The 14,909-nt window shown below is 36.3% G+C and overlaps 1 protein-coding gene across 4 annotated transcripts in view; it reads right to left on the reverse strand.

The window, feature by feature from the left end:
- Nucleotides 1-14,909, reverse strand: part of MLLT10 (MLLT10 histone lysine methyltransferase DOT1L cofactor) — a 136,784-nt gene that overhangs the window by 15,909 nt on the left and 105,966 nt on the right. For all 4 annotated transcript variants that reach the window (XM_082499296.1, XM_082499295.1, XM_082499294.1 and 1 more), the window contains 2 exons: nucleotides 4,797-4,914; nucleotides 3,344-3,416 (listed from right to left, as the gene is read on the reverse strand). In XM_082499296.1, coding sequence (XP_082355422.1) covers nucleotides 3,344-3,416; nucleotides 4,797-4,914 — 191 coding nt within the window. The remainder of the gene's footprint in view (nucleotides 1-3,343; nucleotides 3,417-4,796; nucleotides 4,915-14,909) is intronic.

A 14,909-nucleotide genomic window follows, 5' to 3' on the forward strand; every position in this document is an offset into this window, starting at 1 on the left:
GGCACCAGAGCAAAGCTATTTTAACCAGAAAAGGTTTTAAGTAGGTGACTTAAGAACTCTGAAGTATTTATAAATAATTCCAATTTTGCAAACAGGATGACAGAAGAAAAACACTTGTTAAAACAAAAAGCCCCACCAAGGTAGTGTTTTTTGACAAGAGATGACAACTCAACAGCATTTAACAGTTCAGCACAGACATGGCAAAAGCAGCCTTTAAACTAGTTGTTCACCGATGTGCTGAAGTGATATGAAGGAAGGTTTATGCGGAAACATTCCGAACAGATATACTACTCTCCATACAAACAATGCACTTTTTAAAAAAAAAGAAAACCAACAGAAAACAAATACAGAAACCCACCACATAACCCCCCCAGCAACTTCTTTCTCTGTATGCATGCTTTTGAAGGGCACATAATGCTAGTCTAACAGATCGCACCATTTGAATTATAAATCACCAACAGAATTCTTGTTGGGCTTAGGACTGTTTCCTATCAATTTCACAAAGGTAGAAAAAAAGCAACACATGCCTATATAACCTCTGCAATCCTTCACTTGAAGTCTGTACAGAAGGAGGAAAAAAAAAAAAAAAAAAAAAATCTAGATTTTCCTGTATCGCAACATTAGTCAATCCATCCTCTTCCAGCTGAACCCCCACCTCATCCATTAGACATGATACAGTTCCTGCATACTAGGGTTGAATCCTTATTCCAAACGCTATTTGATCAGTTTACTAGCGGATTATAAATGTGCTGTATACGCAGGTCCGATGCTGTCACTGAGATGGGAATCCCTTGTTTCACATTTCATACCTTGCTTATTTTCACAACTGTTTTTTGTTTAAGTTTGGGGTACAGTTATTCATACTCTTATAGTATTAATCGTAAGCAATACCACATTTAGATAGAGGCATACATACATATTTCACTGGAGGTATTACATAACACATTTTTTAAAGTACGGTTAAGTATGGGGTAAAAAAGTTCAAGAGCTACCTTGGGAAAAGCAACAATTCCTTTGCAAAATGGAAACAGCTCACATATATCAGGTACATTTATATTTCTCAAATATATTAAAATTTTAAATATGATAGCTTAAACATCAAATACTGTGGTTATATAGGGGTACAAAGATATAACAATATGAATTTGAAATGACCATACAGCTCATGAGTCACACACGTTCACATACGAGCTGCAATCCTCTGCGTCACCAACAGCAAACAATTGTTTCTGCAAGTGTTTTTGTTTTAAGTAACTATTTGAAAATTACACGGTTCTTTCACAGGAGTGTGTTATTTATGAATCTCATAAGCTTCAAAGGGAAGGGAGTCAGAACTTGCAGAAAAATTATTTTAATAGATAAAGCAGGTAACATTCAGAGTTGCAAAGTTTTCAAAGAGCAGATTGTTGAAGTTAGCTTTTTATTCACTATAAACCATATTTTAATAATCAGAGTTATTTACTTATTTAACTGGGGAAGGTGGGGAGTTAGCTACACATTTTAGAAACATTGACATACGTGTGATCATTCTTATCGTACAAACTAGGGGTGAAACTTGCTGACTACTGAACTTAATTGAATAGGTAAGTCTTCTAAATTTTTTCCACGCTAGGTATTTCAGACTAAGTTTTTCCATCTTTCAATTTTGGAACTAGAGCAATAATTTCTCCCTTCCCTTCCCCCCTCCCCCCCCTGGTTTTTGGCTTGTTTTTGAACAACTCTACTGCCAATCAAAAGCTATCTGCTTTTTGTGCAGTGCTACAGCTTCCATACGCTGAAGGAAGCTCTGGAATTGTAGACTGAGGTGGCCTTTATATTATACAGTTTTCCTTTGCCATCCCCATGAAAACCAGCTGAAATTTGACCATGTTGTAAGTGCTGGACTGTATATACCCTGAACATACACTCCGTAGAAGTGTCATATTTAAGAAGTTTAGCTCCCCAAATGTTGTATCTAAACCCAGCCAGAACACAACTATGATCTACTGCAAAATGTACACAGACCAGGCTTTTGCATATTAACTAAGGCAGCATTAAAACTTGTCATTACCATGACACATACCTGTAGGACGACTACTTAATATATAGTCAAAACTTCTAGAATTTCCTAATTGTTGAGCATTTCCCTTTGCTAAACTCTCTCAACTTACTTATCTGTATATATAGACATGTTCCTTATTCATGTAAAGATTCATATGCTCATGTAAATATACATATTTATACTGAGAACACAGTCTAAACTAATTTATAAATTTTCTACTTATTGTTTTAGAAGCAACACATATTGGAAAGCTTAAAAGCCTGTTCTTATCTAGGTAATACCACCTAAGTATTATAATGGATAGTCTCACCCCATTCCACAAGAAGTCTTTTGATTAATTAAGGAATATAGCACAACATAAACAACACCAGGCATGTACACTAAATTATCTAATTTAGAGATATTTATTATAAATTACTGTAATAAACACATGCTGTAACAATCAAATTCATTGTTACAATGCTATATCTGCGTAACTACCATTTTTAGCTATCCTAAAATCCTTTTCAAGATAAAATTCCCATGGTTAGTCTCCAAGTAAAAAAATAAACTAGTAACACTATAAAATCTAATTCATATGGTATCCAGTATGGAAAATAAAGCCCTTTAAAAACAAAGATTCACTTAAAATACACAGAAAATATTACTGAAGTATTTAAATGGCAATATTGAAATTTTAACAGCAAGTATTTTAAAACAAAGTAATGTGATACAATTCCAGCAGAATTCTTATGTCAAACTTCTGCAGTAGAGATGAATTGCAGCAGAACAAAAAAAAAAAAAAAACCCCAACAAACTACTTTTCACAGAGTATTGTTGTATATTTTGAAGTGGTGAGGGAAAGGGAAGAAATTATTTGTTTTGAAAGTTTTACTGATATTTAACTTCTCAGACCATCTTATTCCTGTGACCATTGCAGTCTTTAAGTCTAAGAGATTTTGGAATTTTTGCAAATGTGACTAAAAATATGATTATGGTAACAAATTGAGGAGATAAGTAGTACATGTGGATTAAATGATAGATAAATCTCTCTAAAGCAAGTCTCCATTTTTTAAGTGAAGTCCTTCATTTGTAAACCTAATTTCAGTTGATAGAAAAGTAAATTTCAGCACATTTAGCTATCTGGATATTTTAGGCATTTTTTTTAGATGGATATATCTATATAAAAATAAATGTATGTATACATGCATATACATATATAGGCTTTTAAAACACTTATGTATTACTAGTAAAAAGACAGTGAAGTTTCCAAATCTTAAAACATTTCCTCTGCCTGCACTCTCCAATATAAATAATGCTTACCGTGGTGAGAGACTTCCTCTGGGTGAACCTCCTCTGCCAACAAGGCTTCGGCTGTTATCTCCGAGATCTTGATCTGCAGTGTAAATATTTCACAGCTGATAAATCGACTCTTCTTAGATAAGAGTTTTAAAGCTGATGTAGATATTTTAAAAATGCCTTAAATCTCAACTTCTATCTGTAGTAACCACTGCAGAGTGAACACGTAACTAGTTTAAGATTGCTGAACTGTAGCGTGTAAGGTGTTGTCCTTACACATTTCTGAGGCTGTACCAGGCCATGGATTATGTTCACTTCTTTCATTCCTTTCAGTTTTACAGCACAGAAGCGTGGTTTGCATTTGCAGTACCCTCCCCTCAGCCACTTTTAATTTCTACGGTGAAAGTAATGAATCACAGCTGTGGACAGCTAATCTGTATGCTTATCACAGCAAATCCTGATGCTCTGTATTTTTTTTAACACTTTGCATCCCAAAACAACTCATAAAATACATAACATATTAAACTTACTGCTGCCACCTAACAAGCCCACACTATTCTGCAAATTTACTGAAAACTTTATGTAAGCATATAATTCACTAATTCCTATTTATAAGCAGAAGCACAGGAAAGTCCCTTGCTAAAAAGGTAGTAAAACAAACAAAAAAGGCCTCATTAAATATACGAAAACGTTTTGCTTGGAAGGACTCAAAAGGGTTATTTTCCCTATGGCCTCTCAATAAAATAACCCTATCTGCCCCCTTCAAGGTTGCCCTCCCCCTATTCTGAGTCAAGCGACCTCCGACCTCTTGGAGGGCAGAGACATGACTGATCCATTCTTGGTAAACTGCTAAACTCATTCCCTTCCCCCAAACAGGCATGACTACTACGACATGTCAACAAATCCTTACGGAGGGAACGAAACAAAGCAAAGGCAGCGGCTCATTAAAACTGGAGAGGAGAGCGGCCGGTACAAAATGCCGGTCGCTAAATAGTCACAAGATTATTAAATGCTGCACAAGTTCTCTAACGGGATCTCTTTCACGCGAAGTTGTATGTAATGCAATTTCATGAATTATGCAAATAAAGGTTTAAACTATTCCCGACAAAACCCAGAGCTGTGTTACTCTCATTGCAAAGAGCTCCGAACTGAACACATCAATCACAGAAGTCACAGGAGACATTGTTGCATTCCTGCCTGCTGATGGCTCTGCTTAAACATTTACATTTCAGACACTAAAAAAAAAAAAAAAAAAAAAAAAAAAAGTAAGGGGCGCTGGGGGTGGGGGGGTGGCGGGAAGAGAAAAACCACGCTGTTCTGCAGGACAACTGAGAATTTACTTTCAACACATAACAACTTTATACAGGCATTTAATAACCAAATGCTGAGCAGAGTTCAAAAATAAAATTTAACACCCTTTTTAAAAATACTTAAGTCTGTAAAGTCGCACATTTGTCACTAGCAGCGGGAAGCTTACCTGCTTGGCTGTTTTCCGACTGAGCTATAAGTGCTGCCATTGCCGAATTTGGATTCAGCCTATTGCCGTACATGTGGGATGGAGGCAGACTGAGAGAAGATCCAGGTAGGGTGTTTGCCTGCAAGAAACCAATTAAAACTTGAATCCTTTTACTTTTTTTAAAAAGGGGAGAAATGCTAAATATATTTTAAAGGAGTCTTCTTAATGCACAAGTATTATATTTTTTAAGTTGAATGTTTTTTTAAAAATACTGTTTTAAAAAATACTATTTTCCATTTGTGAGTACAGAAATAGAATTCCAGTACTTTGAAAATATATCAGGTTTTAAAGTGTGTTTGACTTCTCATTAGCAAGATCTGTTAATAAAAAGAGTCTAATCAAATTACTGTAGCAAATATTAAAAATACCCAAATTGCATTTTAAAACAAGCACAGCGTAGCAGGATGGGCAGACTTCCTCGCAATCCTGAAGTATGCACTCAATGCTAGGACTTAGTAGCATGGCGACCATGTGGTTATCCTACTAATTATTTAATCTTATTAAACCATTTACAAAATAAGGGCAGGTAGACAACAGATGTCTCACAAATGCTTGGGTTTCTTACATCACAAGCCGGCTGTGGAGGTCAAAAGGTCCAACTTTCAGCTCTATAGTTTAACTACACAGAGCCATATTTCCTTTGCTCGACTCCATCATTAGTAAAACCTGCACACTATTTTGTTACTTCCTATTTTGATAGACTTGGAAGCCTGGTGTTTTTTTGTTTTGTTTTGTTTTTATTTTAAAGAACGCAAACAGCCATTACAAGTATGTTTTCTATACAATAGGGGGCTCGCCGAATCACAGCTTTGCCCTGACCCCATATAAGGAACTGTATCTTTGGCAGTTGGCCAGCTCTACTTATTGAAGAGCTCCCAAAGTTTGTGTTCATTCATGTTGCTAACCACAATTCTGAAGGTCTCTGCTGGGACTTGTGCCAAACAAGCGAAAATGAACCCTTAAACAGATGAAGTTAAGGAGGCTGGCCAAAATCTTGCATAATCCAATGCAATAAAAATACCTTCTTCCTTGGCTGCTTATGCTTTTTCCCTTTCGAAGAAAAGATTTGTGTCAAATGCTGAGTTGCACAGACAGGCAATCAAAGAAAAAAAGGCACGGCTGCTTATTAAAAAGGCATTTTCCTACCTGATAAAAAAAATTATTTCAGAACAAAGAAAAGACTGCAATGTTGGGGGGACAGGGGGAAGTCAAAGACACAACACCTGTGTGATCACTGGTTTTAAAATGAATCTTTTAAGAAAATGTAAACAACCTTTCCAAAGGACACTTTGAAAAATGAAAAAAGAAGGTGAACAGTAAGGAACTCAATTTGTGGGACATTTTGACATGTATAACTGCACACAAGAGACAGGGGAAACATACTGGTTATTACAGCAAAATATTACAGAGTATAAACTATGTCTCTGGAAAGAATCACACACTACCATTAAGTTTTGGCTCTCAGCCAACATATTAAACTTGATGAATGGACTTTTATGAATTCACACAACTGTTTTCAATGATGCTTTATTTACTATATACTGGTGAGAAATTGTGCCCGATACTTACATTCTTCTACTGTCACAAAGTTAGAAAAAGCCACAAGTAATTACTCACAATGATCAGGTTTTTTCACTTTTCAGTTTAAAGATATGTGCAAGATTGCTAGACAGGGAACCACAGTATCACTTCAAACCTAGCTGGTTTTTTTCATTTGTTTTTTTAAAGAATTGCCTGTCTTTAGTAGAATTAATCTGAATTAGTTGCAAGTCTAAGAAATAATGCAGGCATTTCCACCTACCCAGGTATAACAGCATCCAAAAATACAGTATGTATTAGTACTGTTGTCCCTAAATAAGGGTTCTTCATGCAGTGTGCGAGAATCAATCAACACACTGAGTCAAGATATGTGTTTTTATTTGAATTCTGCAGAATCGGGTGGTGGGCATTTAACAACAGCCAGCACACCACACGTTTTCAACTGCCCAATAACAATAAAATACAGCTGATTGGTTAATAATGATCCCCTCACCACTCCTGACTATACACATGCATCTAAGGTCATGTTTAAAACATTTCAGGAGGTTATCTAATTAGCATGCTCGTTATTCACAAAGGGGTGTGTATTTTAGCATTAGAATTCCCCAAGGTTAGTTTGGGATAGACTCTTGTCTCGACTTTGGTCCAGAAGTTACAGTTTTTGCTATTTTATGTCTAAGTCACCAACTGCAAAAGAACATGTAAGACACATTGTTTCATCTCGCATCCTCTTCAAGGTTAGGTACACTCCTTCAATGTCTCAACCATGTCCCAACTGAAACTTCTTAACAAACTTGACTTTGTTTTTTAGACATCAGATCACCCCTTTGAGACCTATGGTGCTGTTTTCTTACAGTCCCGTAAGTCTCACTCTTTGGCTTGTTAATAGTCTTCCAGTAATACTCTCTTTTTTTTTTTTTTTTTCCTTTTGCCTTATAATTTCTCTAAAACAATCATAACCTATTTTTGTCATTAGTACTTGCTCCAGATTTTTATCCTTACTTATTTTCTTGCCTAAATTCAAACAAAATGCTAAACGTCAGGTCATACAACAGCTGAAAATTAAGATTATCACTATCAGGACAACTATTAAGAATAATTGTTTTAACCAGTTTAAGTTAGGTAACCATGATGTTAACCAAGAGAAATCTATTCCTTCCCTTTCATTGAATTTTGAGACCAAATCCTTTAATCTTTGTATCTTCCCTTCCACTAGTTGAGAATTATCTGAATCCTCTAACATGATAAGATGGGCACCCCCCGATTGATTCTTTCTCTCTTTCTCTTCCCTACAGGGACATTTATTTTTCCAGTGTCCTTCCTGTCTACAAATGGCACACTGATTTAAACCCAAAGGAGGGTCTCTATATACCCTATATCCTGGTCTTGCTCCCTCCAGGACTCCCTCCGCCTCTTCCCCCGTGACCTCCTCTTGCCCTTCCTCTTGTCCCACCTCTCCTGTCCACAATCATGGCAGCCAAAAGAGAGGGCCACAGTCCCATCCTTCCTTGTTCCCTCTTTTCCCTCCCCACCTCTCCATCATCATAGACCTTATAAACAATTTCAGTCAATTAAGAAATAGACATCCTCCCTGTTCCATCCACCCTCCGCAACTCCCTTCCTAAATCTTACGACAACTGGCCCACAAACAACATGCCAAACGTTCCCTGACCTGCTGCCACCTCTGGATCAAAGTCAGTCCACCTCTTAGCCACACCTCACATAATCTCTCATAAAAAGCTGATGGGCTTTCTTTGGACTCTTGTCTAGCTTCATATAGTTTAGACAGATTCTTTGGGTTTGGGACCCCCATAATGTATTCCATACAGCACTACCTGCTGACATTGCTTCAGTTCAGCCCCTCCCAACCCAGCATTCGGATCCCCTCCAAAGGTAGGCACTGCCTAGGATCCTCCTGCCTGCTCCTTTTCCCTCCCTATTCTTTGACCTTATCCAATACCATTCTCTTTTCCTCTGCAGTCAAAAAGGTATTCAATAAAGCCTGCATACCTCCCTAGTTAAGGTTGTGAGACCTCCCTAGTTAAAGTTGTGAGTGAACACAGTAGTTTCTAAAAGCTAATACATTCCTTCAGGATCTTCTCAGTATGATCCAACAGAATGTTACCAATTTAACAGGTCAGAGGTAGTAAACGGGACATGTACAAAAACCAGCACACCATCTACCCCTATCACCTGTCTCAAGGGCACCTGTATTGCCAGTTCGGAGTACCCTCAAGTTCTCCTTGAAATGGGGCTAAAGGCTTGCATTTCTCCTCTTGCCCTTTTTCTTGATCCCCTCCCAAACTTCCCCATTCAGCGCCTGTCCCTACCTCAGGGTTATCAGGAGGAGGGGAAGAGGGAACCACAACTGAACATCCTCCTGTTCATCCCCTGCAGAACATACAGACACTCATCTTTTCTCCTCCTCAAGACACAGCATTAACATATCTCCTCCTTATCACAATTTTTGTCAGTATTTCCATCTCTATACAAAGTCATAAAAGCATCCACATAAGGCACTTCATCCTACTTTCCCACTCGGCGACAAAACAACATCAATTGCAATATAGGATTAAATTGCAAAGTCCCATTTTTCAGCCATTGCTCATCATCATCCAATTTATAATTCAGCCACCAGTGTTTACAATAACTTTTCGTTTTCTCATGAGTCATCAGATCTCCTCCAAACTTGTTCCCATTTTTTTAAATACAACCCAAAGGGCTATGGGAAGGAATTGTGGATTGGCTTGATCATGTATTCCACTTCTATCTAAAACAGTATTTCCCCTGTGCATACTCAGCTCTGACTTTGATTTGTCAGCAAAGGTAACCTTTTCCCCTGTTACCAAGCATCTACATACTTTATAGTCTTCCGTGAAAGTAACCACATTTAATATTCAGCAATCCAGGAATTTGCCCCCCTTTCCCTCTTGACACAAATATCTCTTAAGCATTGCACCTTTGAGTCGCTCACCGCCCTGACACTGGAGGAGATTTGGAGGATCCCCTGGTCGGTGCACACTGGAGTCCTGCCCTACCAGTCACTAGCAACCCTCAGCTGTTTTCGTCTCAAAACCAAAACAAACTTCAAAAACAATGTAGTTTTTTGTCAAATCCTTTCACTGAAGAAACCTTGCAGAATGGGATATTAGAAGATTCAATCATTATTTGCTTCCATATCTAAGAGACAAGACTAGCAAAATAAAAAAAAATATATACATTATTCAAATAAATTGGTTGAGCTTATGAATTTTACTAATATAGTCTGTGCCTTTTTTTTTTAAACTACAAACACCAGGTCTTATTTCTGTTTAGTTTTAGATTATTTCTATAAAAGATTTCTTTTAATTCTAGTAAGCATAGTGCTCACTTTTTACACAGAAGCTTCTATACTTGCTTGCACTCCGTGCAATTCACTGCGCGGTTGCTTAAAACTGTGCAATAAGAACTATATTTTAATTTATGATGGCAGAGCAGCTACAATCAGCAAGGAGTATACAATGTTTATTTGACTGAAACATGCCCAAATAGCTTTAAAAACTTTCTAGAAGTATCTAAGTATCTTGAAAGTAGTTGCTAAAGTCTGTTGAGTAACCATTCACAGCATAAAAGATAAGACAAAGGAATTAAGCAATGTTTGCTAAGTGGGTTGATATAACAGATCAAAAAACTTAGCATGATTTAAACAATATCTAAGATCTTGATTTTTTTTCAGAAGTGGTGGTTCACCCTAAAATTAACCCCTGTTTATACTTTAAAATAATAGCAGAGGTGTCCTACAACAAGTTGGAACTACAAAAGTTCTACTGCCATCACATATCCTATGCAACTCTCAAAGGAAAAAGTCACATTAATAAGTAAGTTCAAGTAAACTGCAGGTAAATAAAAAACTTTTAAAATACTGTTTTTAAATGGCAATGTAAAATGACAAGAATAACGATTTGCGAAGCTTTATTACGTATGTGATGACTTCATCTGACAGGAAAGTAGAGGAGGCGAAGGAGTGCTACATTATTTAAAGGTGAAATAGGAGCTTCACGTTTCACTCACAGTCGAAACAAGCTGTAGCAAGCATTTATTAAAAATGCACAATCATCCCGTCAATACATATTAAGGTCACAGGACTGAAACGTTCTAAAATGCAGAACTTTGAAAGCTGTAGTGTTCTTTATTTCAACTGATTCTATTTAAATAGTCAACACAATACACGATCAGAATGTATGAACTAATAAAATAAAGAAACTGCTAAGTATTTATTTTGCAAAGGCAACAAATTTCCCTGGAAAGATTTTAGCAGAAGGATTTAAGCCCATCTAGAGGTATATAATACACTGCTTTCATTTATGGCATGTTCAATAAATCAGTAAAGCAATAAGCAGCAGAGCAGCACAGAAGGAAGATACACCATAATTCATGGAATGCCTGAGTGCAATAAGAATAAATGATTGATATTTGATTGATGCTTAAAAACACTTCCTCTACAGCAAAAAAGAAAGTGCAAGTATATTCCTCTAATTAAAGAAGGAGCCTTGCAAGTTAACTAGATTTAATTTGTATATATAAATATCCTCTGAAATATTTAAAGTAGTTTTATATCTGTTTGCATCGCTCCAAAATGGTATTTTACTGTAACAGTATGACTATAAAGTTTCCCAAGTTGGCAACTATTTGCATTCAGAACTGGACATTTACTTAAATTTCCAGGGAAAACAGTTTCTTCATTTCAAAAGTTACATGTACTTTAAGGGGAAAAACAAACAAACAAACAAACAAACAAAAAACCCAAAAGGGAGAAAGATGAGACGATACTTAACTGTATGTAATTAGATTAGGTCTCAAAAATTTGTGAACCTTTGAGCATGCCTATTCCCCTGTTCCTTTCGAGTTTTATGCTATGAAATATTTTCTGATAACAGGCCTCATTTCTGTCTCAGCTCCACACCAGTAAGGTTTTAATACTCAGCGTGTGATGAGAGATGAAACCAAGTGTGAACAACTTTCGGGTCCCATGAGTAGGCTGACTGTTGAAGCTGTCAGGTTCAATTGCATCATTCCACATTATTCAATGCCCCAAACTGCTCCCTAATTGTTAGGGGCTTAACATATTCAAAACCATTGTTTAGGCTAATGCTGAAATGCCTACAGTTGAGTTTCCATAAAGAAAGGGGAGGGATTTAATTGTAGTTAAACCATTACTGAATTCTCCTCCTTTCATGATAGGACAACAAGGATGGCCGGAACAACCAATTCAGGGACGGCTTCTTAATCAGTTTATATCCAATCAACATCCCTTTTCCCCTCTGCTTTAAAATAGTCATTGCTACATTATAGGTTCGTGTTATACTATGAGGATGCTTTACAATTAGTGACAGATCACTTAATTACCTACTTCAGCCAATATCAATTTGTCAACAATAATTTCAAAGGTTATTTTTACTTCTTTAAAATAAAAACATATCATTGCTCCTGCGTTGTCTATATCCCTTGAAGTATAAGCACCAGATCAATGTGGTTGGGGTCATACCATTTACCAATCATACTAGGTTCTTCATTACAGCACGACGCTGCGACAGAAAACGCAAAAATACCCCTTGTTGCTACTAACACAAAGTAAAGAAACCAAGAGCACTACATAGCATCAACAACTACTTATTACGGCCAACCACTACTGAAAACACTATAAAAAAAATTGATGCAGATGAATTTTAAAGCTAAATTTTCTGCAAGCTATTCTGCTGCACTTCTGAGAGGTTACTAATGCTTTCCATGCAATTGTCTAGCTCATGAAATATGGAAAGAAATTCAAGCACTAAACCAAATATTAACATCAGCTTACTTCATCAAGAAGTCATCTTAAGCTGATGTATTTTAAACATATTAATTCTATGTACATAGTGATAATCAAAAGTTGGCAATATACACATATAAAAATCAATTGCTTTTCTTGAGAAGTAAAAAGAGCTCCCTATTCAAGTGATAGCAGCTAAAGCAACCTGGCTTTATGTTTCCTAGCTTAACCTGGAGAAATGAAGAAAAGTGATTTTCATCCCTAGAATTTTTAAGGCCAATTATGCTATGGGAAGCATGTAACAGTTGGCTTTTCCTGGGTACTCTATGCGATGGAAAGAATGTGCTATTGCTTCCTTTTATCCTTTCAGTACTTCTGGTACCATCTTCGACTTCATTTAGGAGATGTGGGGGAACCACTGCTACACATCACCACTTGCCTTCTCTAAATTCTGTTAGCCCTTCACCTGGGATGGGAATACACACCCACAGAAGGGAGGTCAGACTGCATTTAACTGCAGCAATACAGCCACATTTCCAGGAAGCTCAAGAGGAAGTTCTGCCACATCAAGAGCTTTTCATGCATCAGTTGCATCATGCATCAACTCCTGAATAATTTCACTACAAATACAGAATTCGCTTGGAAATCTTATCTAGACCTTGTTTCCAATGAAAAAAATTCCAAATTCCTTTCTATTTTCCTATATGCCAAGAAATGCAGATGGAATTGATGACAACAGAAAATTCTTAATAAAATACTGTTTCAACAATTCTTCTTAAAATCATCATATGACTTTTCAAAACAACTAGCACAACACAAAATAATATTAAAATGCAGCATGATAAACTATATATTTTAACAAACTGATACTTTCATTTACACCTTTAAATTTGGATTTTGGCTTTAACAGCTATAAATTGAACATAATTAATTTGCAAGCAAATTATATCGACTTCTTGACTAAAACAGCCTATAGCACTATTGATGACTGAAAGCAGAAAGTGTACTTTTTGCAGCTAACCTCAACTCACCTGCTATCATACACAAATCACCAATGGGAATCAACCCCAAACATCCACTGTAGTCTTTTACTCATTCATTCTACGAAAGCAATACTGGGATTGAAAAGATAACTGAATCCCATACTGCCAGCATTGCCATCCAAGAGCTTCAAAGTCCTTAAAGTTTGGGGTTTTTAAAACCAGATAATCAAGGTGCAATTTTACAATAAATGCTTTCACTAACTGACTGAAATAAAAGAATTAACTGAAAAGTTTAATTAGGAGACTGGAAAAGTTAAAATGAAATCAGAAAAAGGGGTTGTGATATCTTAGAAGAAAAAAGCAACTTTTCAATCAAAAAGACCATTAATTACAAATGTACAAATTATTATAATTAAAATCTGCCAGGAAAACTGTATATGTGACATGTAAAATCATCCTATGGATACATTATTCACATCATTAGTACTTTTTATGTTATGAGCGAAAATAAATACCTTGAACTTCTAGCTGTAATGAAGACTCTTGCTTATGAACAAGCAAATAATCAAATACTGTCTTTGAGAATCAATTGTTTTGATTAAATGTACAAATACTTCAATTAAATAGAACCATCTAACCTTCAAACAGCAGCACTCAAATATTTTCAAGAAGGGCATGAATGAATGCAACTGGGAAACACAGTGGGATTTGAAAGGCAAAATGAAAAATTAATGGCACACCTACAGAAACTAATTTATACCTCTGCCCAGTGTACAACAAGGGCACACCAAGTCATTAAAAACCACACGGGTAGAAGGCCTATCTTCCAATAATGTGAAAAAGCTATAACCTCAACTGTACTACCAGTTCGCTCATCTCTTCCATGTTAAACAATTAAAACCTATTTATTTATAAAGTAGACACAAAACCAGACTTGTACAAAATCTTACTAGAATGCTACCTCATTAAGAGGTCTTTTTTGTTTGTTTGTTTTTGTTTTTTAAAAAGGAGGCTTTACAGAGATAAGACCCTGGATTCCTCCACCTCCCCCACAAACCTAACCCACAACAGAGCTATCATTTCGACACAAATCCCTTTCACCTCATGTTTGTTCCTCCATCTTTTCCACCTACCTCTGTCTTCATAGCACTTAACCTGTATGCGCTCTACATAGACAATGGAAGACACATCTTACCCGAGATTCTGTTTTCCTTAAGAACATTAACCTATATATCAGGAATCACAACTTCACTCTCACATTGACTAGCAGGAAAGAATGACTTGATTGGGAAACAAACCCAGTATACCCATATAGTAATCTATTTTCTTCATGTATTTCAAAGAAAGCCAGACATTTGTAATATGGCAAATAATGGATCTGAGAGAAAAGTAACTACTTTCAAGATCATCTATAATTTCAAAAATAGTAATAACAAAGAATCAACCACTTCTTCACAAACATTGACATTTTAACTTTCTAAATAAACCTCAACAGTCTTTACTATTTAAGTGATGAAACAAATACCCACAGTAGCACAATTACCGCTGTGTAGAAACGCTTGCAAGATTCTCAACATTTTACACAAGGCCTATAATGGCACTGCCTCAGCAACGAACTTTGCAGCTGGTAACAAAGCATACACCACGTAAACTTGAAATCTTTTCCAAGTCAAACCTAAACATCCGGTTTCGTCGAAATATTTTTATTTCTTCTTTCCATTGCATACAGACCAGAAAATTTCACATTTTTCACATTCAACACCA

Source organism: Vanellus vanellus (genome assembly GCF_965231255.1).
Source record: "Vanellus vanellus genome assembly, chromosome: 2".
Classification (NCBI taxonomy): Eukaryota; Metazoa; Chordata; class Aves; order Charadriiformes; family Charadriidae; genus Vanellus; species Vanellus vanellus.